Consider the following 25,121-nt stretch of genomic DNA (forward strand, 5'->3'; position numbering starts at 1 on the left):
GCAATTTGTTCTTTCCCCCGCACAATTAAAGCATGGAATCTTCACCCTACTATAGTTACCCAACCAGATGCAACTAAATTTAAAGTAGCTCTTTCTTCCCAATAACCCTTTCTGGCTTAAGCCCTCCCTTCACCACCTCCAGTTTAAATTCCATTTGGAATATTTTGGAGGACCAAGAAACCAAGAACCAAGTACAGAAGGATTTTGGGATCCAAGTCCATAGTTCCATGAGCATGGATGGAGTGGTAAAGAAGGCGCATAGTATTCTTCCCGTTGTAAATTGAGGCATTAAATATGAGTCCGGAAGTCATGTTGCAGCATTATTACACTTTGGTTAGCAGCATTTGGAGTATCGTGTGCATTTCTGGTTGCCCCATTGCAGGAAGAATGTGGAGGCTTTGGAGTAGATGCAGGAGAGGTTATAGAGGCTGTCTAGATTAGAGGGTATTACCAAATAGGAAAATGTTCATCAATATTGAATTGTTTTCTTTGTAGTGTCAGGTTGAGAAAATATCTGATAGAAATATATAATTATTAGAGGCATAGATTGGGTAAACAGTCAGAACTTTTATCTAGGATGGAAATCTAAAAGACTGGAGGGCATAGCGTTAAGGTCAGAGGGAGAAAGTTGATAGATTGCAGGGTTAGTTTTTTTATTACAGTGGTGGATGCCTGGAAGGTACTGCTCGGGTTGGTGGTGGAGGCGGATGCAATAATGGCATTCAAGAGCCTTTTAGATAGGCACATGGATGCACACTTAATGTAAAGATATTGATTATGTGCAGACAGCAGGGATTAGTTTAACTTTGCATCATGTTTGACACAGAGCAGTGCAGTACAGGATCAGGGCCTTCTGCTCACCATGTCTATGTTCTATGCATATGAATGTGCATGAATAAATAGGCAATTTTAATTTACTTAAATCAATCAGAAATTGCTTCTGAAGAAGGGTTCTGCACTGAAATGTCACCTATTCATGTCCTCCAGAAATGCTGCCTAACCCACAGAGTTATTTATGTTTCTTGTGCTTCAGTCAACATTCCAGCATTTGTAGTTCCTTGTGCCTCAAACTTCCTCCTTATGGATTTAAATTCACTCTGAACTTTTGTGTCAGTCGTACTGATGGATTTCAAACTTGTATGAAACACTGTCCAATCTGAACAGCATTTATTCTCAGAGCAGATACTTTAAGGATTGCATTGGACTGATCACATGACTGTCCATCTGTAACTGAATGCAGAGACCAGACATTATAAAACAAAATCTTGTCAATTAAACTCTATGATGGATCCTAATCAAACGTTTTAACATCTATAATTTTAATGTGTTCAATTTAACTGATATTTCTTCAGCATTTTAATTTCGTGAGGCAGCATTTTGTTGCATTTAATTATTGTCTGGTATGTAGTGGTCTGATATCTGATCCCATTCATTATGTAATTTTATCCAGCTTGCCAGATGGACTCTTCCCCTCTCTTGATTTGTTTTTCTGGAGGAGAAAAATATTCTTGTCATCTTCCTGTTTGGTACCATCTTTCCCGACTTCATTTTCGGTTTATATTAAATTGAAAGAAAGTAATAAAGCATTGGTTTATGCCCTCTGAAATGTGATGAATCTCCATTGTTACAATAACCATTAAGTGCCATTTGGATATCACCAGATTTGGAAGATAGTGTTTCTTCACCCTCGTACTCATCCCCTCCCTCCCCACAGCCCTGCAACCCTGATTGCGGATTGCTTGATGTATGCAAACTGATCAGCATTGAATTGTGATTTTTGTTGTTTGTTTTGTAATTTTTCCTTGCCACTTCGGGAGGTTTGTGATTTTTAACATTGCCACGGTTGTAACCTTGCAATATTTGGGAATGCGTAAAGTTGATTTTCAATTTGGTGGACCAATTCAACATGGATAGTGCATTTAAACTAAACGGATCAATCACTGAAGAGCACTCGTATCTAATACAACCAGTACTAATACAACCAGTGTACATGTAGTTCCAATAAGTAGTGACAACAATTATCTGGGTAGAATCAATGGACCAAATGGCCTATTCCTGTGATTTGCACTGAAAATTTCAGTGCAGTAGGTGTTTCTATTTTTAATTCTGTGCATCAGGATAGCAGAAGTTCCCAAAGCTGCAACTCAATCTCCTACTGTGCTTTTGTATGATCTAAGCCTGGAATCTTGGCTTGTTGCAGATGAACCCATCTGTTCAATCATACTCTTTTGGAAGTAATACAAAATATATTCATTGGTCAGCAGCTGGCTTCTTTCCAAACATTGTAAAGATATCTGAATGAATCTCGGTAACCTTCAATTTTCTAAATGATTGTTTAGATAAGTGCCCTTTAGAATTGATTTTAATGCCAGTTTATTTGCTTCTAAATTGGATATTGCAAGAGCAAAATTGGAAAACCACCAAATTAAGAGGATCAGGAATGTAAAAGTAAAATTGTATAAACTAAAGAGAAAGGTAAAATAGTTAAGTGAAGAGTCCTGCCCCATTTCTGTCCAGGGACCCCAACAGACCTTTCAGGTGAGGCAAAGGTTCACTTGCGCCTCCTCCAACCTCATCTACTGTATCCGCTGTTCCTGGTGTAGATTCATATATATCGGTGAGAACAAGGGCAGACTCGGCAATCGTTTCACTGAAACGCCTTCGCTCAGTCTGTCTTGGCGTATGTGATCTCCCGGTTGCCAAACCCTTCCCATTCCCATAGTAATCTTTCTAGCCTAGGCCATCAGAGTGAGGACAAAGGTAAATTGGAGGAACGGCATTGCATATTTTGCTTGGGCAGCTTATAACCCAGCACTATGATTATTGATTTCTCTAATTTCAAGTTGTGCTCTCGCTCTCTCTCTATTTTTTACTGTCATGTTGAGTTCCTCTGTATACTCGTTATCACCTTTCCCACGATCAAATATTGCCTATTGTGTACCCCACATTTCCTTCATTATCATTGCTTTTTGCATATTTTCCATTCATTTCTCCTAAGTACCTTCTATCTCTCATTCCCCTTTAACTCTCAGTCTGAAGAAGGGTCACGACCTGAAACATCACCTATTCCTTTTCTCCAGAGAGGCTGAGCTGCCTGACCCACTGACCCACCCAGCCTTTTGTGTCGAATCTTTGGTTTAAACTAATATCTGCAGTTGCTCCCGACACAAACTAATATCTTCTGTTTTATTTAAATCATTGGATTTGTGCCATATAACAAAGCATTACTGTTATTTGACTTGTATTGCACTGTGATCCTACAATATTAAAAGCTGCAAGCCAAACATTTTATTTTAAATTGGTTGATTTGAAAAGTCAGGATTGTTTTTTCTGTGGCCAAGATGCAAATACAAATAATTATTATATCCGACTCGCAAAAGATAAGAATATATTCGCTGCTGTAAATTAAACATTGCTTTAACGCAGATGTTAGTGGATGGTGTGGATGCTTGGGGATGTTCAGTAAGTTTTCTAATTGGATTCCTGAAAGGTTGCCGCTTCTAAATGTTAACAGTTCCAAATAACTCTTTTCTTAATCTTAGGAACTGCATTTGATCCATTTGATTCTCAAGCCAACCAAAACAGTCAGGATTTGCTTGGTGTTTTTCACAATCGGAGTGGTGCAACTTCTCCTGTTGGACAGGGAGAGCCGGTCCAGCAAACAGCCAGAACACCATCCCCTACACCACTCAGTGCTACTGGTGATCATTTCAACATGGGTAAGGGTTCAATGTGTCAGGTTTTAACCAAAATTCAAAACATAACCTATTACATCAATGGTATTCTTGGCAAGCAATTGTCTTTACTTTACTTCCGTGCCATAAGGGTTATAATGCAATTTCTGTCTACAATGCCTCTCTATAAACTGAATATTTGATAACATTAAGAACAAGTGCTCTTTTTAAAATAAAATATTCCACTACAAAAGATTTGCATGCAAGTACTTTTTCAGCATTCCTGCTTGTTAAGTACTTGCATTAGGAAATGTTCTGCAGCTATTTGTTGTCCTAGAGGTAACCTATACCTGTGACCATTCACCAACTAGGATTATTGGTGGTACATATTGATAGTCCCTCCAAGTGAGTAACTGAACCCAAATTGGTTACCTTCCTATCTCTGCCTTCATCCAGAAGGAATTGCATCACAACATCAGGTCAAAGAACCCCTGTATTTGGTTCTTTATTCTGCCCATAATGAAATGGTGAGAAAACTTGGAAACAAGGAACTGCAGATGCTGATATGCAAAAAAAGGACAAAGTGCTGGACTAACTCAGTGGGTCAGGCAGCATCTGTGGAGAACATGGATAGGTGAGATTCTGGGTTGGGGCCATTTTTCAGACTGATCATGTGGGGGGAGGGGGGGGGGGGAGGGAGAAAGAAAGCTATAAGAGAGGAGGGGGAAGAGCAGGGCAAAGGCTGGCATGTAATGGGTAGATACAAGTGAATGGTTTGGTAGGACCGATGGTTGGACAAAGGCCAGGGATGCAAAGCCAAAAAGTGTGAGATGGGGATACAAGAGATGCAAATAATGTAGCCGGAGGAAGGAATATAGGTGAATGGAGAGGGGAGAAATGATTGCAGTTGCAGATGAGACATAGAGAAGGGAGGTGGTAGATTAAAAAAGGGAGGTGGTTTGGTAAATTACCCAAAATAGGAGAATTCAATGTTCATACCAATGGGTTGTAAGCTATTCAAGTGGAATATGCGGCGCAGTTCCTCCAGGTTGCATGTGGCCTGACTGCAAAGAGGCCGGAATGGGAAAAGGAATTAAAATGGTGAGCAACCAGGAGATCCAGCAGGCCTTAGCGATCTGAGCTCAAGTGTTCAGTGAAATAGTCGGCGGGTCTCCACTTGGTCTCTGATGTAAAGGAGGCCACATTGGGAACATCAGATTCAGGAGATGAGGTTAGAAGAGATGCACGTGAACCTTTGTCTCATCTGGAAGAACTTCCTCTAACCTCATCTACTGCATACGATGTTCCCAGTTGTGTATTTTTCAAATCATGGTTGACAAGTGGAATAAATTTTTCCTGGTCTGTCACATTGAGTTGCATTTTAAAGATAGCCATTAAGTACAGTTAAGTTGAGAATTTCATTCACGATTGTCAAGTTAACAATTGGGTGTGAGGCAGTGGTACAGTGAAGATGTTTCTCGGTTACAGATTTGGGTATCTTGGAGCTCTAGAGAGGCAGTTTTACATTTAATTTTTGCTGCACCTAATAAACTGACCATAAAGGGAGCAATTTTAAAACTTGCTATGACAAAAACAATCAAACATATTGGGGCAGACCTGGTGCTCGGAGATTGTTTGTGCAAGGAGACAGCAGGGGAGAGAAAAGAATTTGCCTTCCATCACAGTGAGGAGGAGGTTCACTATGATGGATGTTTGTGTGTATTAAATTGGTTGTGTATCTAGTAGGTATGTTGCAAAGCCTACCTGAAGCGTCGTTGAAAATCTGCTGCTGCGGGTGTGCGCGATTTTGGCGCCGTTTAGAGGGGGCGGGTTTAAAACGCGATTTTCTCTAGGCTGTTCAAATCGAAGATGTTCAGCCTAGTTAATTATTAACGAAAAATCGCTGGAAGACCCCGTCGCAAAAGCTATTATTAGTTTTAAAGGCCTCGTATAATAGTTATAGTAGTTTAAAAATCAATCTCTAAACCCGCGACCGCCAGCAACCGCAGGGTCTCATAAAGCAAATATCTGAAGTTAGGCTGTATATTTTTACATTAAAAAGGGCTTCTAAAGAACCCTTTATACAAAGTTTAATATTGCGAGTAGCTCATTTTGGGCCCATTATATCCCGCAGTATTTTTCTGGGCATTTGGGGGCACAAATCTACCGCAATGTGAACGTTCTAAACCAGCGCGTTCCACAGGGACACACTGGAAAGCTGATTTAAATGGGCATTTATTTACAGCAATTGAGCACTAAATTCCTTCCATTTGGTCTATAAATTAATGTAAATGAGATTTAAAAATCATGTTTTATTGTGAATTATTTGTGAATATTATTTGGACATTTAGGCTATTTAAAAATGTTAATCATTTATTAAGAAATGGATAGATGTTTAGATCTAGTAATTGAAGTCTGAAATTAGCTACAATTAGGTAACTAACTAATTATATGCTTTAATTTCAGGTCATCCAAGTAAGATTATTTTATATTTGTTTCAGAATGCTTCAATCTATGATAACTGAAAATTTCATTCAGTTCTCTTAATTTTTAAGAAAGTTATGGGCTTTTGACTGTTCACGATCACAGCTTTTTTGTTATGTCCATAGAAAATCAATAGGGAACAAGATGCTCATTTCCGAGTATGAAAATGGCCATAACTTTTTAAATACTTGAGATATGAAAGTGAATTAGGTGTCAAATTAAACTTATTTTTATGCTTTATCTGATGGGATAAATTACAGACTTGATTTTTAAAATCTCAAAATTTTGTAACATTGCTATGTCTAGTAGGAATCGTTTTTTGTTTGTATGGCTGTAGAAACAGAGTTTCGTTTGAGCCTCACTGAGGTTCAAATGACAATAAATATTGTATTGAAATACAAATCTCTACTTTCCTCAAGCTGGGGAATCTGCAGAAGTTAAAGCTGAAGTGATAGACTCCATGAGGCCAACAATGGACCGGAGAACTTTTGTTATGGGGGGAGATTGAATAAACTGCATTTGTTTCCCTTGTGGCAAAGGAGGCCGAGGGGTGACCTGAGAAGTATATAAGATTGGGAGGCATAGATAGGGTAGAAAGATACAAAATTTTTTTTGTTGTAAGTGGTATCAAAAGCAGGAGAACAATGGGTTGATGGTGAGAGATGGGCGTTTTAAAGGAGATCTGAGGGATACATTTTGTTCACAATGGGTGATTGGTACCTGGAACACATTGCTAAGGGAGGTTTTGGCATCATATACAATTGCTACATTTAAGAAGAATTTAGACGGAGACAAATGATGCAAGCAGTATATGTTCCAATGGAGGCAAATAGGGCAAGTGTAGATAGCCAAAAACGTCATCAATAATGTGATGGAGCAAAGGACCTGTTTCCATGCTGTTTTACTCTGACAGCATGACACTGCTGTTATTTCACATTCCCTACATTGGTTACTTCTTTCATCTGTACATGGTTCAGTTTGGCTTGTCAGTTCATCCTTCTCTGTAAACAATAACTATCTAAGTAAGACACAATGCTGGAGTAACTCAGCAGGTCTGGCAGCAACTGGACAAAGTCATTGGACAAAGTCAGCATGGATTTTTCGAGGATGTAACTAGTAGCGTGGATAGGGGAGAACCAGTGGATGTGGTGTATCTGGACTTCCAGAAGGCTTTCGACAAGGTCCCACATAAGAGATTAGTATACAAACTTAAAGCACACGGCATTGGGGGTTCAGTATTGATGTGGATAGAGAACTGGCTGGCAAACAGGAAGCAAAGAGTAGGAGTAAACGGGTCCTTTTCAAAATGGCGGGCAGTGACTAGTGGGGTACCGCAAGGCTCAGTGCTGGGACCCCAGCTATTTACAATATATATTAATGATCTGGATGAGGGAATTGAAGGCAATATCTCTAAGTTTGCGGATGACACTAAGCTGGGGGGCAGTGTTAGCTGTGAGGAGGATGCTAGGAGACTGCAAGGTGACTTGGATAGGCTGGGTGAGTGGGCAAATGTTTGGCAGATGCAGTATAATGTGGATAAATGTGAGGTTATCCATTTTGGTGGCAAAAACAGGAAAGCAGACTATTATCTAAATGGTGGCCGATTAGGAAAAGGGGAGATGCAGTGAGACCTGGGTGTCATGGTACACCAGTCATTGAAAGTAGGCATGCAGGTGCAGCAGGCAGTGAAGAAAGCGAATGGTATGTTAGCTTTCATAGCAAAAGGATTTGAGTATAGAAGCAGGGAGGTTCTACTGCAGTTGTACAGGGTCTTGGTGAGACCACACCTGGAGTATTGCGTACAGTTTTGGTCTCCAAATCTGAGGAAGGACATTCTTGCCATAGAGGGAGTGTAGAGAAGGTTCACCAGACTGATTCCTGGGATGTCAGGACTGTCTTATGAAGAAAGACTGGATAGACTTGGTTTATACTCTCTAGAATTTAGGAGATTGAGAGGGGATCTTATAGAAACTTACAAAATTCTTAAGGGGTTGGACAGGCTAGATGCAGAAAGATTGTTCCCGATGTTGGGGAAGTCCAGGACAAGGGGTCACAGCTTAAGGATAAGGGGGAAATCCTTTAAAACCGAGATGAGAAGATCTTTTTTCACACAGAGTGGTGAATCTCTGGAACTCTCTGCCACAGAGGGTAGTTGAGGACAGTTCATTGGCTATATTTAAGAGGGAGTTAGATGTGGCCCTTGTGGCTAAGGGGATCAGAGGGTATGGAGAGAAGGCAGGTACGGGATACTGAGTTGGATGATCAGCCATGATCATCTTGAATGGCGGTGCAGGCTCGAAGGGCCGAATGGCCTACTCCTGCACCTAATTTCTATGTTTCTAACTCTGGAGGACATGGATATGTAATGTTTTTAGTTGGGACCTTTGTTCAGACATATCTAGGTCTGTCTACCAAAACACATTAGGTGGCATAATTTTCCTGGAGTGGAAGACATAGAGATAAGTCTGAACCTGAAAGTAAATGAAATAGGCAAATGCGAGAGACATATATAGTGAGCCAGTTTAAAGTGCATTCAGAAAGTATTCAGACCCCTTCACTTTTTCCACATTTTGTTACGTTACAGCCTTATTTTTAAATTGATTACATTCTTTTTTGTCATCAATCTACACACAATACCCCATAATAAAAAATTGGAACAGGTATTTAGAAATTTGTGCAAAGTAATTAAAGAAATAACTGAAATATGACATTTATATTAGTATTCAAACCCTTTACTCAGTACTTTGTTGAGGCACCTTTGGCAGCGATTATAGCCTCACATCTTCTTGGGTATGACGCTACAAGCTTGGCACACCTGTATTTGGGTAATTTCTCCCATTCTTCTCTGCAGATCCTCTCAAGCTCTGTCAGGTTGGATGGGGAGCGTCGATGCACAGCTATTTTCAGGTTCCTCCAGAGATGTTCGATTGGGTTCAAGTCTGGGGTCAGGCTGGGCCACTCAAGGACATTCACAGATTTGTCACGAAGCCAATCCTGCATTGTCTTGGCTGTGCGCTAAGAGTCGTTGTCCTGTTGGAAGGTGAACCTCCGCCCCAGTCTGAGGTCCAGAACGCTCTGGAGCAGGTTTTCATCAAGGATCTCATTGTACTTTGCTCCGTTCATCTTTCCCTCGATCCTGACTTGTCTCCCAGTTCCTGCCGCTGAAAAACATCCCCGCAGCATGATGCTGCCACCAGCATGCTTCACCGTAGGTATGGTATTGGCCAGGTGATGAGCAGTGTCTGGTTTCCCCTTGACTTGACGCTTGGCATTCAGACCAAAGAGTTCAATCTTGGTTTCATCAGACCAGTGAATCTTGTTTCTCATGGTCTGAGAGTCCTTTAGGTGCCTTTTGGCAAACTCCAAGTGCGCTGTCATGTGCCTTTACTGAGGAGTGGCTTCTGTCTGGCCACTCTACCATAAAGGCCTGATTGGTGGAGAGCCGCAGATATCAGTTGTCCTTCTGGAAGGTTCTCCCATTTCCACAGAGGAACTCTGTCAGAGTGACCATTGGGTTCTTGGTCACCTCCCTGACCAATGCCCTTCTCCCCGATTGCTCAGTTTGGCCGGGCGGCCAGCTCTATGAAGAATCCTGGTGGTTCCAAAGTTCTTCCATTTAAGAATGTCGGAGGCCACTGTGCTCTTCGGGACCTGCAATGCTGCAGAAATTGTTTTATACCCTTCCCTAGATCTGTGTCTCGACACAATCCTGTCTCGGATGTCTACAGACAATTCCTTCGTTTTCATGGCATAGTTTTTGCTCTGACATGCACTGTCAACTGCGGGACATTATATAGACAGGTGTGTGCCTTTCCAAATCATGTCCAATCAATTTAATTTACCACTGGTGGACTCCAAGTTGTAGAACCATCTAAAGGATAATCAATGGAAACAGGATGAATATGCTTAATTTTGAGTGTCATAGCAAAAGGTCTGAATACTTATGTAAATGTGATATTTCAGTTATTTATTTTAGTTACTTTGCAAAAAAAAATTGAACACCTGTTTTGGCTTCTTCATTCTGGGGTATTGTGTGTAGATTGATGATAAAAATGAATTTAATCCATTTTAAAATTAGGCTGTAATGTAACAAAATGTGGAAAAGGTGAAGAGGTCTGAATACTTTCTGAATGCACTGTGTATAACCCAGGTAGCATCTGTGGAGAGACAATATAATGTTTAAATTCAATATTCTTTCATCAATATTCACTGTGCTGCCTGACCTGTAGAGTACCTATGACATTTTGTGCTTTTATATCAGGCCTTCAGCATTTGCAGTATTTTCCTTTTATACCAGTGCAACATTTTCTACATGTGCCCTTATATTTTAGTAAATGGAGGGGAACATAAGATCCCTTTTCAAGCCTGATCCCAGTGATGTCTATGCAATTCTTTCAATTAATATTTTAACTGGATGTATGTTGCAATAATATTTTTCAGATTTTCTTTTGGAACATTCTGTAAACAAAAAATGTGTGACTAGTTGTTAAATGTTTACTTTACTTAGGTAGAGTCTCCCCTGGTCTTCCTTGTACCCCAGCTGTCCCTGTTCAGCAAGATCTAATGGGAGGATGGAGCATGGGATCTGCAAATGTACCTGCTGGTTCAGCAGCCTGGGCAAACAGAACCGCTTCCTCAGGTTAAACAAAGCATTATGTTCTCAAGTCAGTTTGATGGATCTATCACCAATAGTCAACCACTGTATCACAATGAAAATCGTATTGAATATATCTGATTTATTTTCCATTTCCTTTGTAGTAATGTGTCATATTTTGCTGTGCGTGATAAAAATGCTTGAGATCCAGCATCCCCAAAAGTTTATGCACAGAAATATTTTCCTTTTTTGGTTTTTCCTTATCCTCATTTGCAGATGGTCTTCCAACAGACTTTAGATTCTTGGTGTTCAAGTTATCCTTAAATAAATATGTCTGTCGACTTCTTTGCTACTGAAACATTCCATAGTTACCCAAAACATTAGATTAAATTGAGCTTTCAGGTGAAATTGGTGTGTTGCCTATGTTCACCAGACCCTGCAAATTGAGCTTTGGCACTTTGAAGAATGATGACAAGGGCTGGGATTAGGCCATAAAACTCCACATATTAATTACCTCGCAGTCATGGTATACTTGCTTAAAATCCTGGAAAAATTGATCAAGGGGGAATAAAGTCACAGAAACTGGTGTACGCACACAATTTTACACGGAGAAATTAAAAATGTTGTACATATAGTTGTATTTTGCAAACCCATTAGGAAGCAGGACAGCAGCGATGGCTCCTGTTAAACTAGGTACCTAGATTGGTTATGAACAAGTGAAAAACATTTTTTTTCTCCCTCATAGCGTCATGATCACCAAAATCATTGAACATTACCAGAAGTGACATTTGTCATGTGTAGGAAAGAACTGCAGATGTTGGTTTAAATCGAAGGTAGACACAAAATGCTGGAGCAACTCAGCGGGACAGGCAGCATCTCTGGAGAGAAGGGATGGCCGATGTTTTTGGTCAAGACTCTTCTTCAGACTGAAGAAGTTGGAGTTACTCCAGCATTTTGTGACATTTGGCATCTCTGGTATATTTCTAGCTTTGTGATGATTTGTGACAAATTGCTAAAATTATATGCTATACCAAAGATTGCAATATCATTAAAAATTGTCACGGTTTACTCAAGCGACTTTGATATAGAACTATAAGCAGATGATTGACGTGTGTGTGTGAAAGCAATTTGTGAATATCATTGGTGGTGGGTGAGGTTTTAAAGTGCATATTTTTGATCAATACACCTGGATGAGTTAATTTTCCTGTTTTGTTTTCACCTCCTCGAAATAGGAGGAGTCATGGGTGTGAGCAGGTCAGCCAACACAAGTCCTACAAGCTCAATACATAGCACCCCTACGCGCCAGCCCAAGCCACAGACACTGGATCCCTTTGCTGACCTGGGGGCACTTGGTGCCAATTTAGCAGGTTAGTTCTGTTAGATATACCAAATCTTATTTTTTTTGTGGAGAAGAGAATGCTGTTGCCTTGTACTAACAGCAAACGCTGTCAAGTGATGTAGAAAGCTGCATTTTGGGAAACCTAGTGGAAAATAAATACTGAAAAAATACATTTTCATGATGTATGTGGATGAGCAAGATGACCAAAGATTTGATTAAAGAAGGAATGTAATGAGGTTCTGAGTCAAAGGGAGGAAGAAGGATTTGAGAGAGAATTGCCAAAATCTGGGGGGGAAAAAAAGAAGAAATGAAGTTACAGGCAAGCTTTTGTCAAGTTTATATATGTTTCTGGCTGAAGATATCAAATTCTTAAGTGGTTAAGACTAGAGCTGAGGTAGAAATAAGATGCAGGCTCTGACACTAATCACAATAAGAGAGTTCGGTATTTCAACGGCGCATGCCCAGGTCATAGGTCAGTCGGGGGGAAAAAAACATGACTGAGCTGCTGCGTGTGTATGAACCTGCGTATTCATTTCAATGAGATTTATAAATTTATTTATCCGTCAAATACGTCAGCAGTAGGCCACAGCGTACTGCAGGCTGCACAAATCCACAATTGTATCTGTTTAAATTATTGACTCAATACACCCTTGAAAATGCAAGAATGCCTGGATCGAACCTGTCAATTATCAAATCCCTGGCATTAGCCTGAGTCACAGCCATTCAAATTTCATATTGATTTACACGAATTACAGGTTGTGTGGTCAACGAATTATGAGAATTTGCAGACATTTGAACCATAGCAAAACTAGAGGCTTCAATCAGGAGTGGGTCGCAGCTCCCCAGCTGACGGGACCTGTTCTCGCTCTCTTTGAAGGAGGTGCTGCCCGCCCCAGCGAGTGGGCAAACGCGGGGCCAACCCGTAATATGAGTGGGAGCATTTTCTCAGTCAGACTTTGTCGACAGTTGGGGTGGGGGATCTGGGAGAGAGAGAGAGCTGGCGGTGCCGCACAAATGGAACAGTTTAATAACGACCCATTAAAATCTGCCCTTCGTCCACTCGGCAACCTGGGCTGATCTGATCTGACAGCCCTCTCGCTAGCTCGCTGCATGCCTGATCCTAACGCAGAACCTCCACAAAACCTTTGGGCTTCAGATAACACCTGCACAAAGAGCCTCTGCTAACTAGGGCTGGCGAACTGTGCTGGTCAACGTACACTGGGTGAGATGGCTGGGGGAACTCGCCTATCAAGCCAGTCTGGATAATGAAGTTCCCAAATCGGAGTGCACTCTAGCCCTTTCTACTTTCATTGTTTGTGAGTGTTGTTCAACATGAAACACTGATTTGAAGAAGGGGCAAGGAGTGGTAACTAGGAGTTTTCACTGCCTTTCCTTGATTCAATGTTTCAAAATTTCATAGTTCTGGAATTGATGGTGAGGTTCTCCATTCTACTTGTATACTGATCTACTGCCAATTCCTGGTAGATATGTCTTGTTGTCAGAAGCGAACAAAGACAGGCATTGGCATGGAGGATACACAAAAATGCTGGAGAAACTCAGCGGGTGCAGCAGCATCTATGGAGCGAAGGAATCCTTTGTTTCCTTCGCTCCATAGATGCTGCTGCACCCACTGAGTTTCTCCAGCATTTTTGTGTACCTTCGATTTTCCAGCATCTGCAGTTCCTTCTTAAACACATTGGGATGGAGGAGTCTGATGTTTTCTGTAACATATGACCTGGTGGTGAAGGCCAGTTGTGCAATAGATCTCCAGTTTGGGCATCAGTCCCCAGATGTTCAAAAGAGGAATCTGCAAGGTCGATCAAGCTTGGAGAATTTTGTCATATCTGAAACTGCTACATTGGTCGATTTTTAATTCCGTATCTAGGGTAATCGCAATGAAAAGTATTAATTTTGTGGCTTAAAAATGTACAATACTTTATTTAATTGTTGTTTGATAAAGTATAAACCAGAACAGAATTGAAGGGGAAGCATCATTCATGTTGTAAACACTTTTTTCTGAATGTTTAAATGTTGAATGTTATCCAAAAATAGGTGGTTCATCATTTTCAAGCAAACCCACCACACCTACTGGAACATCAGCAGGATCATTTCAGCCAGTGGGTTCTCCACAGAAACAATCCCCTCAACCAGCAGGAGGTGGCTCTTGGCAACAGAATGCAGGATTTGGTTGGCAACAAGGTTCATCTGCCCGGCAACAGCCACAAACTAAACCGTCAAAGCCCCAGCAACCAGTGCCCCAGTCTTCTCCACAAAATAGACCCAACTATAACGTGAGCTTTGCTAGTGTGATTGGTTCTCGAGACGAACGTGGGGCACGAGGACCTCCTTTTGGTAAGTACGAAGGTATATGTTTACTTCAACTTTTTAACATTTCATGCAAATAAATTGGAAAGTAGGTACAAGAATAAGCAAAGAATGACACTTTTCCCCCTAGCCTTTAGCCTTTTGGGATGCATCCCACAATTCATTCAAGTCAGAAATGATAAATTAACAGGAGCACAAATTGTATTCCAATTATTACTGCTACTTGTTGTTCTGCTTACTGGTCTTCAATATCTACTTTATACATAATTAAATGTGTAGATTTGTTTATTCTGTTTTCGTATAATACAGACTGTTGGCAAACAGTCCTGATTTCCTTTATTTCATCAATTTCTGATTTCAATTGGTTAATTTTTGATATACAAAATGTTTTTTACTAGAGCATGCATTTTTATAAATTGGGAAAGTGTCTTGCTCTGTTAGTGTGTACTAAAGAAAATATAAATAGTATTTCTTGATCCTTGGGAACATGACATAAAATGACAGGAAAGGAGCAATATGTCTCGTTAGGTCATTTCTTTGGGGGGGGGGGGGGGTAGGAGGGTTGTTGCAAGAATAATCAATTCATTTAAACTGTGAATGGAGGAAAGAAAAACAAGCACAATGTCTGTTTCTGACTTCTATCCATGGATATTACCTAAAATATGCTGTATATAAACAGTTATTGATTTCCACAGGCCATGTGGGTGTCTTATCAATCATGCGATAGCATTTGTGTGTGGGGGTAGTTGAGTGGAAGGTTACAGCTGACTGCTACTAAACTGTAAGCAAGCAAGAGTAGATGCCTCCTGTAAAGGATGTAAGAAAATGGGGTGGGGGTAGGAAGAGAGAAAAAATGTCACTGTGGTTTATCATACAGTAATTCTTAAGCGTAATGTTGTTGCACGTTGATTGAATAAGTTATTCCATCATTGTCTTCAAGTATTGAAGTAAGAAGTGTTGCCCAGCTTGTGTCTCAGCCTATACTTTACACCTTTAGGTATAAAAAGTATAATTATCGGTATTTTGTTTCTCATCAGAATAAAGAATGTAAATGAGTGAATTTGGCAAGAGCGGTTATTCAAATTTCCATGTGGCTTGTGAAGCAGACCAATTGAAGCATTTTGTTTTTGTTTTCTCTGGGGTTCTGTCTGTGGTTGCATGGTTGGTAGATAAGTCCACTTTAAACCCATCCCTGGACTAATGCAACATATTGAAGTGATCTTGCTGTAATTAAGTAAGAGCTTTTTTTTTGTGATTGCAGTTCTCTGGGAATAATGTAACTGGCATTTATTTGATTTTAAATTGCTGGTTTTGCAATTCATTCATATAATGACAGTTCCAAAAGATCTGCCTTTGAATTGACAGATTATCTTGCTGTTTTAATCAGCCAACTCAAACTTCATGACTTGTGGTAAAGGTTTTCTAATTTATCCTAGGAACTCGGCCAAAGGTTGCAGATAGTAACTTTGAAGACCTGCTGTCAAGCCAAGGGTTTGGTTCCCAGAAGGACAAGAGGGGTCCTAAGACGATATCTGAAATGAGAAAGGAAGAACTGGCTAAAGACATGGATCCAGAGAAATTGAAGGTGAACTGTATTTTTTAATGGGATTCAAAATAAATACTAGGAAATGTTACACTGGTTTCAGTTGTCGAAAAATGCCATCCAGAAAACAGTATTTTACCAAGTCATTTGAAATGCTGTCTTGCATTTTTAGAGTAGGTGGCATTGGGGGAAGTGTGCTAGCATGGGTTGTAAATGTTGTTACATATGGAAAACAGAATTGGAATAACTAGAATCTTTTTGGGCTGGAATATATAACTATTGGGAGTATCCCAGGGATCAATTATTGGCCCCCAGTTATGTGCTATTATTGACTTGGAGGAAGGGGCAGATTTTAAGGTATCCAAGTTTGCGAATGATCCAAAAACAGGCAGAAGGGCAACTGAAGAGTATATAGTTACTATGCAATGGGACACAAGGTGATTAAGTGAGTGGATGAAAACTTGGAGTTTAATGTGACGAACTATGAGATCATGCATTTGGGTAAAATTAATTTAAATATTGATAGTATTTTCCTCAACTATCTTCTCTGGCAGCTCATACCATATACCCACTATGCTATGTGTGGAAAACGTTGCCCCCCAGATTCCTCTTAAATATTTCTCTTCTCACCTTAAAATTTCTGAAAGTAGTCCTTGGAAGCTGAATGATTACTGGCTTTGATTCCTGGCGCAGCATTAAACAAATGCATGTGTTTCATAACTTTCATTGAGTTGCCAGTCTAACTAGTATTTTAGTGGAGAATGATTGGTTTAGTTTAGAGATACAGCACGGATACAGGCCCTTCGGCCTACCGAGTCAGTGCCGACCAGTGATGCCCGTGCATGAACACTATCCTACACACACTTGGGACAATTTACAATTTTACCAAGCCAATTAACCTACAAACCTGTATGCCTTTGGAGAGTGGTAATAAAAGAAAGACGGGTGGATCTGAAGGCTAAATCAATTTGATGAAAGCAAATTGAAAAGCTTGTTGTTTCCTCGGACACATTTAAATGGCCATTTCATGTCCTCAAAATCAAAATGAACAGAAATTGGCAAAAAGTTATTTATTTAAAAAATAAAGAATTTGCATGGAATGCACATTTAGTAAAAGGGCTAAGAAAAAGCTTTAGGTAACTGAAAACCCCCCTTTTTCCAGATCAACTCAACATTCTTAAACTTAGTTATATGCAAATGAAAAGATTTATTTTCTCATTTTATTTTGTCTCAATTAGAGTCATAGAATCATAAAGTGATACAGTGTGGAAACAGACCCTTCGGCCCAACTTGCCCACACCGGCCAACAATGTCCAAGCAACACTAGTCCCACTTGCCTGCACTTGGTCCATATCCCTCCAAACCTGATCTATCCATGTACCTGTCTAACTGTTTCTTAAGCGATGGGATAGTCCCAGCCTCAACTCCCTCCTCTGGCAGCTTGTTCCATACACCCACCATCCTTTGTGTTACCCTTGGATTCCTATTAAATCTTTTCCCCTTCACCTTGAACCTATATCCTCTGGTCCGCGATTCCCCTACTCTGGGCAAGACACTCTGTGCATCTACCCAATCTATTCCTCTCATGATTTTGTACACCTCCATAAGATCCCCCCTCATCCTCCTGCACTCCATGGAATAGAGACCCAGCCTACTCAACCTCTCCCTATAGCTCACACTCTCTAGTCCTGGCAACATCCTCGTAAATCTTTTCTGAACCCTTTCAAGCTTGACAATATTTTTCCTAAGGCGGTCATGGTGGTGCAGCAGTAGAGTTGCTGCCTTACAGCGAATGCAGTGCTGGAGACCCGGATTCGATCCCGACTCCGGGCGCTGTCTGTATGGAATTTGTGCGTTCTCCCCGTGACCTGCGTGGGTTTTCTCCGAGATCTTTGGTTTCCTCCCACACTCCAAAGACGTACAGGTTTGTAGGTTAATTGGCTTGGTAAATGTAAAAATTGTCCCTAGTGGTAGGATACTCAACAACGGTCTGATGCGGTCTCAACAACTTCTTATACAACTGCAACTTGACCTCCCAACTTCTATACTCAATACTCTTAACTGTTGAAGGCCAAAGTGCCAAAAGCCTTTTTGACCACTTTATCTACCTGTGAATTGACCTTCAAGGAAGCATGCACCTGTACTCCTAGATCCCTCTACTCTACAGCACTACCCAGAGTCCTACCATTTACAGTGTAGGTCCTGCCCTTCTTCGACGTACAACACCTCACACTTCTCTGTATTAAATTCCATCAACCATTCCTCCGCCCACCTGGCCAATCGACCCAGATCCTGCCGCAATCTTTCACAACCATCTTCCCTATCTGCAAAACCACTAACTTTTGTATCAGCAAACTTGCTAATCTTGCCTTGTATGTTCTCATCCAAATCATCGATGTAGATGACAAACAGTAATGGGCCCAGCAGCGAACCCTGAGACACACCACTAGTCACTGGCCTCCAGTCCGAGAAGCAACCTTCCACCATCACCTTCTGCTTCCATCCATGGAGCCAATTTGCTATCCATTCAGCTATCTCTCCTTGGATCCCATGCGATCTAACCTTCCAGAGCAGCCCACCATGCAGAACCTTGTCGAATGCCTTACTGAAATCCATGGCCACATCTACAGCTCTGCCCTCATTGACCTTTTTGGTCACGTCTTATAAAACCTCAATCAGATTTGTGAGACTACCACCCACGTACAAAACCATGCTGGCTGTCCCTAATCGGCCCTTGCCCATCCAAATGCCTGTATATCCTATCCCTCAGAATACTCTCTAGTAACTTACCAACTACAGATGTTAAGCTCACCGGCCTATAGTTCCAGCATTTTCCCTGCAGCCCTTCTTGAAAAGCGGTGCAACATTTGCCACCCTCTCCTGTATTTAAGGACGACTCGTAAATCTCAACCAGGGCTCCCGCAATTTCCCCTTTAGTTTCCCGCAATGTCCTCGGACATATCCGATCAGGCCCTGGAGATTTGTCTACCTTCATACACGACAGTACGTTCAGTACTTCTTTGACGGTAACACTAACTACTCTCAAGACATTTCTATTGACTGCTCCAATTTCCTCCATCATACTGTCTTTCTCCTCGGTAAATACAGAGGAGAAATACTCATTGAGGATCTTGCCCATCTCCTGTGGTGATCCCTTTGATTCTTGAGAGGTCCCACTCTCTCCCTAGTTACCCATTTCCCCCCTTATGCATTTATAAAATCTTTTGGTATTGTTCTTAATGCTACCTGCCAGAGCTATCTCCTGGCCCCTATTTTGCCCTTCTGATCTTTTTCAGTTTACTCCCTTGGTTCCCAAAACTCCTCCAGGGATGCACTTGATCCCAGCTGCCTATACCTGTCCCATGCATCCTTCTTGTTTTAGACCAACGCCTCAATTTCCCTCGTCAGCCAAGCTTCCTTACATTTGCCTGCTTTTCCCTTCACTCTAACAGGGATGTACATATTCCGAGCTTTTGTCAGTGCACTTTTAAAAACATCCCACTTGGACGATGTTCCTTCCCCTCAAATAACCTGCTCCAGTCAACTTGAGCGAGACCTTCTCTCATACCTTCAAAGTTGGCCTTGCCCCAGTTGAGCATTGTAACACGTGGACCATCCCCGTCCCTATCCATAACTATCTTAAACCTAATCGAACTATGGTCACTGGTCCAAAAAGGCTCCTCCACAAAAAACTCATTAACTTGGCCTTCCCAATTTCCCAATACTGGATCCAGCATGGCCTTCCCACGTGTGGGGGCCTCTACATACTGCTTAAGAAAAATCTGTTACAATCTCCTACTACACCAACCTTATTTGACCTGCAGCTGCCTGCTATCTCCTGCCATATTTGTTCTTCTAATTCCCCTTGACTATTCGGGGGTCGGTAATAATAATAATAATGGATGGGATTTATATAGCGCCTTTCTAATACTCAAGGCGCTTTACATCGCATTATTCATTCACTCCTCAGTCACACTCGGTGGTGGTAAGCTACTTCTGTAGCCACAGCTGCCCTGGGGCAGACTGACGGAAGCGTGGCTGCCAATCTGCGCCTACGGGCACCACCAATCACTCACACACATTCACACACGGGCAAAGGTGGGTGAAGTGTCTTGCCCAAGGACACAACGACAGTATGCACTCCAGGCGGGATTCGAACCGGCTACCTTCCGGTCGCCAGCCGAACACTTAGCCCATTGTGCCATCTGTCGTCCCTGTAGTACTCACCCAACATCCCTTTCTTGTTCCTCAGCTCCACCCATATAGCCTCACTAGACGATCTGTCCGTAATGTCACCTCTGATCACTGCCGTGACATCCTCAACCAACAATGAACCCCCCCCCCTCCATGTCTTTTTTCCTCACCCCTGTCTCCCCTGAAGCTCCTGTACCCCAGAACATTAAGCTGCCAGTCCTGTCTCGCCCTTAATCAGGTTTCAGTCATGTCTACAACGTCCCAGTCGCTCGTACCTATCCATGCCCTAAGCTCATCTGCCCTACCCATCAGGCCCCTTGCATTAAAATACGTGCAGTTTAAACCAACCCTCCTTCTTCACTCTCCGCCTTTCACCTGCCCTTTCTGTTTACGAACCTTTCCCACATCACCTCCATACCAACTTCTAGCCTCTCAAGTGCCTCTGTCCTTTATGAGATTCCATATAAAATGATATTTCTCGAATACATGCATACTGTATGTGATGGCATTACGATAGTAAGAATGATAAGTAAAACAGTGCTATTTAAAAACACATCTCAGCTAAACTAAGACTTGTATACCTGCATTACTTATGATTTTGTGTCAGGACTCGAGAACAGAGATGCCTCAAGATTATGGTTCAAGGCAGAGCCCAGATACCGGAGAGCATTTATTGTAAAGGGATTGGATTACATCGCTCTGTTGGAATGTTGTCTTGTCCCCAGTAGAAAAGTTACAACAATGTAACAAAGAATGATGAGATCAGACCTTCCCTATTACTGTTCAAATGAGTCATGTACAAAATGAATTTGGGAAATCTCCAGAAATTTGAGAATCCTTTAACTTGCTTATTTAAATCAAAACCTTTATATTGTTTTCTGGTTTGCGAAGTAACGTGCTTTGTTAGATTAGATTATTATCTGAAGCTGCGCTTGAGGTGATCACCTGTAGCATTTTTTTTTAAATCATCAAACCTGCAGTATTTTTATACGTTGATAATGTGCAGTATGTGAGAAAATCTCAAATCCACAGCACACGTGAAAATTTGTAGGTGATGTATGTTTGTGTATATGCTTAGCATAAAGCTGAATTAGAAAGTATTGTGGAATGTTTTGTGACTAAAATATCTTTCAACTTAAAGATAATTTACCTTAAAGTTTTTCACTATCGCACCTGGTCCCCAGAAATAAATATCACATTTATCCTGCTATTTCTGTTGTTAAATAATACATATTAATCTTTTCAATTTCAGCTTCTGGATTGGATTGAAGGAAAAGAGAGAAATATTCGAGCATTGTTGTCAACAATGCATACTATATTGTGGGAAGGAGAAACTAAATGGAAGCCTATTGGCATGGCAGATCTGGTAACTCCTGACCAAGTGAAAAAAGTCTATCGGAAGGCAGTACTTGTAGTTCATCCTGATAAAGTAAGTTAATCCCACCTGCCAATGTTAAAGCATGCTGATGCATGTGATTTATTCACTATATTTGTATCATCGCTCTGCCGAGCAGGTCCTGGCCCATTGCTCAGAATCTCCACTCGCATTCATCCTCGTATCTGTAATTCCCTGGTACTAATACGCTGATTTAATTTGAATAAGCCTTTGCATCCTGCAAACACTTGCCGAGGCATCGCAGTGAATAGGCCGTAGATAACATAGTCGTGAACATTGGAATGATGCTGCCAGCATTAGACTAAGGAGGGAGCCAAAGGTGCTTTGGCTTCTGCCAAACAACCTGTGAAGTAGCTTTTTGTATTTGTATGTGTTTAGAGCGTAAAGAAATGTAAAACTATTGAAATTAATGTAAGTATTTAAAACAAGTTATTTAAAAACATAATCACTTGCAAATCATTGAACAGAAGTAATAAGTAATTTTTGTTGAGTGGTGTGGGTTGAATCACCTGCAGCTCAACACTGACAAGACTTAAGGGCCCATCTCACTTGGGCATCTTTTGAGCGTCACGCACACACCATGCGCGCGCGTCGTGACGAGTAAATTATGTCACGTAAATGACGCGCAAATGCCGTCCAAGTGGGACAGGTCCTTTAGTGTTGGACTTTAGGAGGAGAGGAACACTCCTGTCCCCTATTTCCATCAAGGGTGTGGATGTACAGTTTACCAAGGGGTACAAGTACCTTGGAGTTTATCTGGACAGTAAACTGGACTGGTCCAGGAACGCTGAGGCACTGTTTCAGAAGGAACAGAGCCATCTGTACTTTGAGGAGGCTCTGCTCTTTCAATGCCTACAGTAAGATGCTGCAGATGTTCTATCAATTAGTGGTTGACAGTGCCATCTTCGTTGCTGTCGTGTGCTGGGATAGCTGGGTGAGGGCCCCCCACCCCCAATATTTTGGACTTTCGACGCGTCACTTTAATTTCATGTATCTTGTGTTTTATGACTGTTGGCAGACAAATTTCTCTCCTGGGATAAATAAAGTATCGTTTCGTATATCAATTGCCGTTCCTATTCCATACGTCAAAAATCCACATCCAATTGGTTGGGAACTCTGATCTGAAACCCTGTCTGACCCAGAATTAGATCTGAGTGACAATTTCCCCCCCATAATGTTGGGCTCCCATCAGGACGGGGGCTGTGTTCTCAGCTTGCTGATAGAATGTGATGATTGAGCAGCAGTATCTGTCACCAAATCCTGGACTTACAGCAAGCTTGATCTTGAACACAAATCGCTAAATTTCAGCCGTTTGCTTTGAAATCGCAGACGCACTTAGCATGATTTTATTTATTGTTTGAGTACGGAGTGTACTAACTTTGCTTTTTGCCTAAAATTTTGAGATGCAACAGTTTGCTTGAGGCAATCCACCACCAACCCACTAATAGCTCGCATGACAACATCTGACTAATTGTCCAGAAATTATTCTGCAATTGTTAATCTTAAGTCATGACTTGATTGAAATTGAAATGACATTCTGTTGTTAATATCCTTAAAATGATCGTGGAAAGAACACGGAAATCATGGAAATTGCTAATTTGTGATTATTCTGCATGTGTGATGGTGGAGCATTTATGGTGGTCCTTGTGTTTGCCGCTCCTTTGTAGATAGCACATATTGTAATCACAGTGCATAGATAAATGGGAGGGGGAGTTGCAATCACCAATAATTTTGTCTAGTTTGGATAGAGTTCAAGCCTTGAGTGCTGTGGCTGCACCTGTCTAGACAAGTGGTTGGTTTTACTACACTCATGATACTGTAAACACAGGAAGGAAATCGCTTGACTTCCCAAACATTTCCAGGCTCATAGCCAAAGTGCTGAAAGGACTAATCTATTTTAACTCCTGAGATAAAAATGCTGGAAGATTCAATCACTATGCTGTAATTGAAGATAACCAGGTTGGGTGGCTTTTTCTTATTGATAGTCATTGCTTCCCATTTCGCTTACTATAAATTTGACCTGTTTTTGTGACCCATAACAGGTCATTGAGGCAGAGTTTTTGAGCATGGAAATAGGCTCTTTGCTCATCCAGGTTAACTAAGGTGCCTTCCTGAGCTAGTACCATGCGACACCAAAACATTTCCTGTCCAAATGTCTTTTAACCTTTGTAATTATTATACTCGCCTCTGCCAGGTATGACATTATACACAGCATCCTTGGTTGCCTTTCAGGTCCCCTTTAAGTCTATCTCCTCTCACCTTAAATCTATGCCCTCTGGTTTTGGACTCTCCTAACTTTGGAAAACACTGTGACCTTCTATTTTACCCATGCCCCTCATGATTTTATAAACTTCTATAACGTGTCCCCTTAGCCTCGTTTTGCTCAAGGGAAAAAAAGCCCACATATTTAATCTCATAACTCAAGCCTTCCAATCCCAGCAACACAGAAACATCATTGTGATTTTATTTTTTTCTGCACTCTCTCTATCGAAATGACATCCTTTTTGTAGTATGGTGACCAAAACTGCACACATTACTAATCTGATGAAGGCAATCATGCCATATGTTGCCTTCACCGCCTTGTCTAGATTTAGCACTTGGGGCTAAAGGAATTAAGGGATATGGGGGAAAAGCAGGAATGCGTTACTGATTTTAGATGATCAGCCATGATCATATTGAATGGCAGTGCTGGCTCGAAGGGCCGAATGGCCTACTCCTGCACCTATTTTTTTTATGTCTACCTGTGTCACCAATTTCAAGAGATTATGGATTTAAAATTTTGGGTCTCTCTGTTCTACAACACACACTGGAGCCAAGTGTGTTGGTGAGCAAGTGTTATGCAATTCCCTTTTAATGATTGGATGATAGTTGTTTGGCTAATTATTCAGTTGATTAGAACGTGTTAATCAGGATAGGATCCATGTGTAATTTCATTTTTTGCCTCTTAGATGTCAGTGTTAGTTATAATGGAAAACGTTGGCTCTAGTATAATTGGATAGCCAGGCTGTTATGAGATTTCACAACCAGTCTGTATGCAGTACACGGAGAATGTTGATCGTCATAGTGCAGAAATGGGCCCTTTGGCCCAACTTGACCACACTGACCAACATGTCCCATCTACAATAGACCAACCTGCCTGTGTTTGGCCCATATCCCTCTAAACCTGTCCTATTCATATGGGTACCTGTTCAAATGTTTCTTTAACATGTGATACTACCTCCTCCGGCAGCTCATTCCGTACGCCCACCATCCTCTGTGAAAAAGTTACCCCTCTAGTTCCTATTAAATCTTTCTTCCCTCACCTTAAACCTATGTCCTCTGGTTCACGATTTCCATTACTCTGGGCAAGAGACTGTCTACCTGATCTATTCCTCTCATGATTTTGTACACCTCTATAACATCACCCCTCATCCAAGGAATTGTGCCCTACCTGCTTAATCTCTCCTTATAGCTCAGCCCCTCGAGTCCTGGCAACATCCTCGTAAATCTTCCATGCACCCTTTTATGATTTATTATAGAAAAACGGATTAAACCTGTTAGTGCCATTTTATAACTACCGTGTCTCTGAGTAG

The 25,121-nt window shown here is 41.2% G+C and overlaps 1 protein-coding gene across 6 annotated transcripts in view; it reads left to right on the forward strand.

Moving 5' to 3' along the window:
• Positions 1-25,121, forward strand: part of dnajc6 (DnaJ heat shock protein family (Hsp40) member C6) — a 92,878-nt gene that overhangs the window by 62,965 nt on the left and 4,792 nt on the right. For 5 of the 6 annotated variants that reach the window (XR_004413269.1, XM_033028301.1, XM_033028302.1 and 2 more), the window contains 6 exons: positions 3,543-3,719; positions 10,666-10,797; positions 11,985-12,119; positions 14,144-14,443; positions 15,853-16,001; positions 21,406-21,582. Coding sequence is in view for 5 of the 6 variants with exons in the window: in XM_033028301.1 (XP_032884192.1) it covers positions 3,543-3,719; positions 10,666-10,797; positions 11,985-12,119; positions 14,144-14,443; positions 15,853-16,001; positions 21,406-21,582 (1,070 nt within the window). In the remaining variant the exon portion in view is untranslated. The remainder of the gene's footprint in view (positions 1-3,542; positions 3,720-10,665; positions 10,798-11,984; positions 12,120-14,143; positions 14,444-15,852; positions 16,002-21,405; positions 21,583-25,121) is intronic. The other variant, XM_033028300.1, reaches the window with a different exon arrangement.

The sequence above is a fragment of the Amblyraja radiata genome, chromosome 10, assembly GCF_010909765.2.
Source record: "Amblyraja radiata isolate CabotCenter1 chromosome 10, sAmbRad1.1.pri, whole genome shotgun sequence".
Taxonomy (NCBI): Eukaryota; Metazoa; Chordata; class Chondrichthyes; order Rajiformes; family Rajidae; genus Amblyraja; species Amblyraja radiata.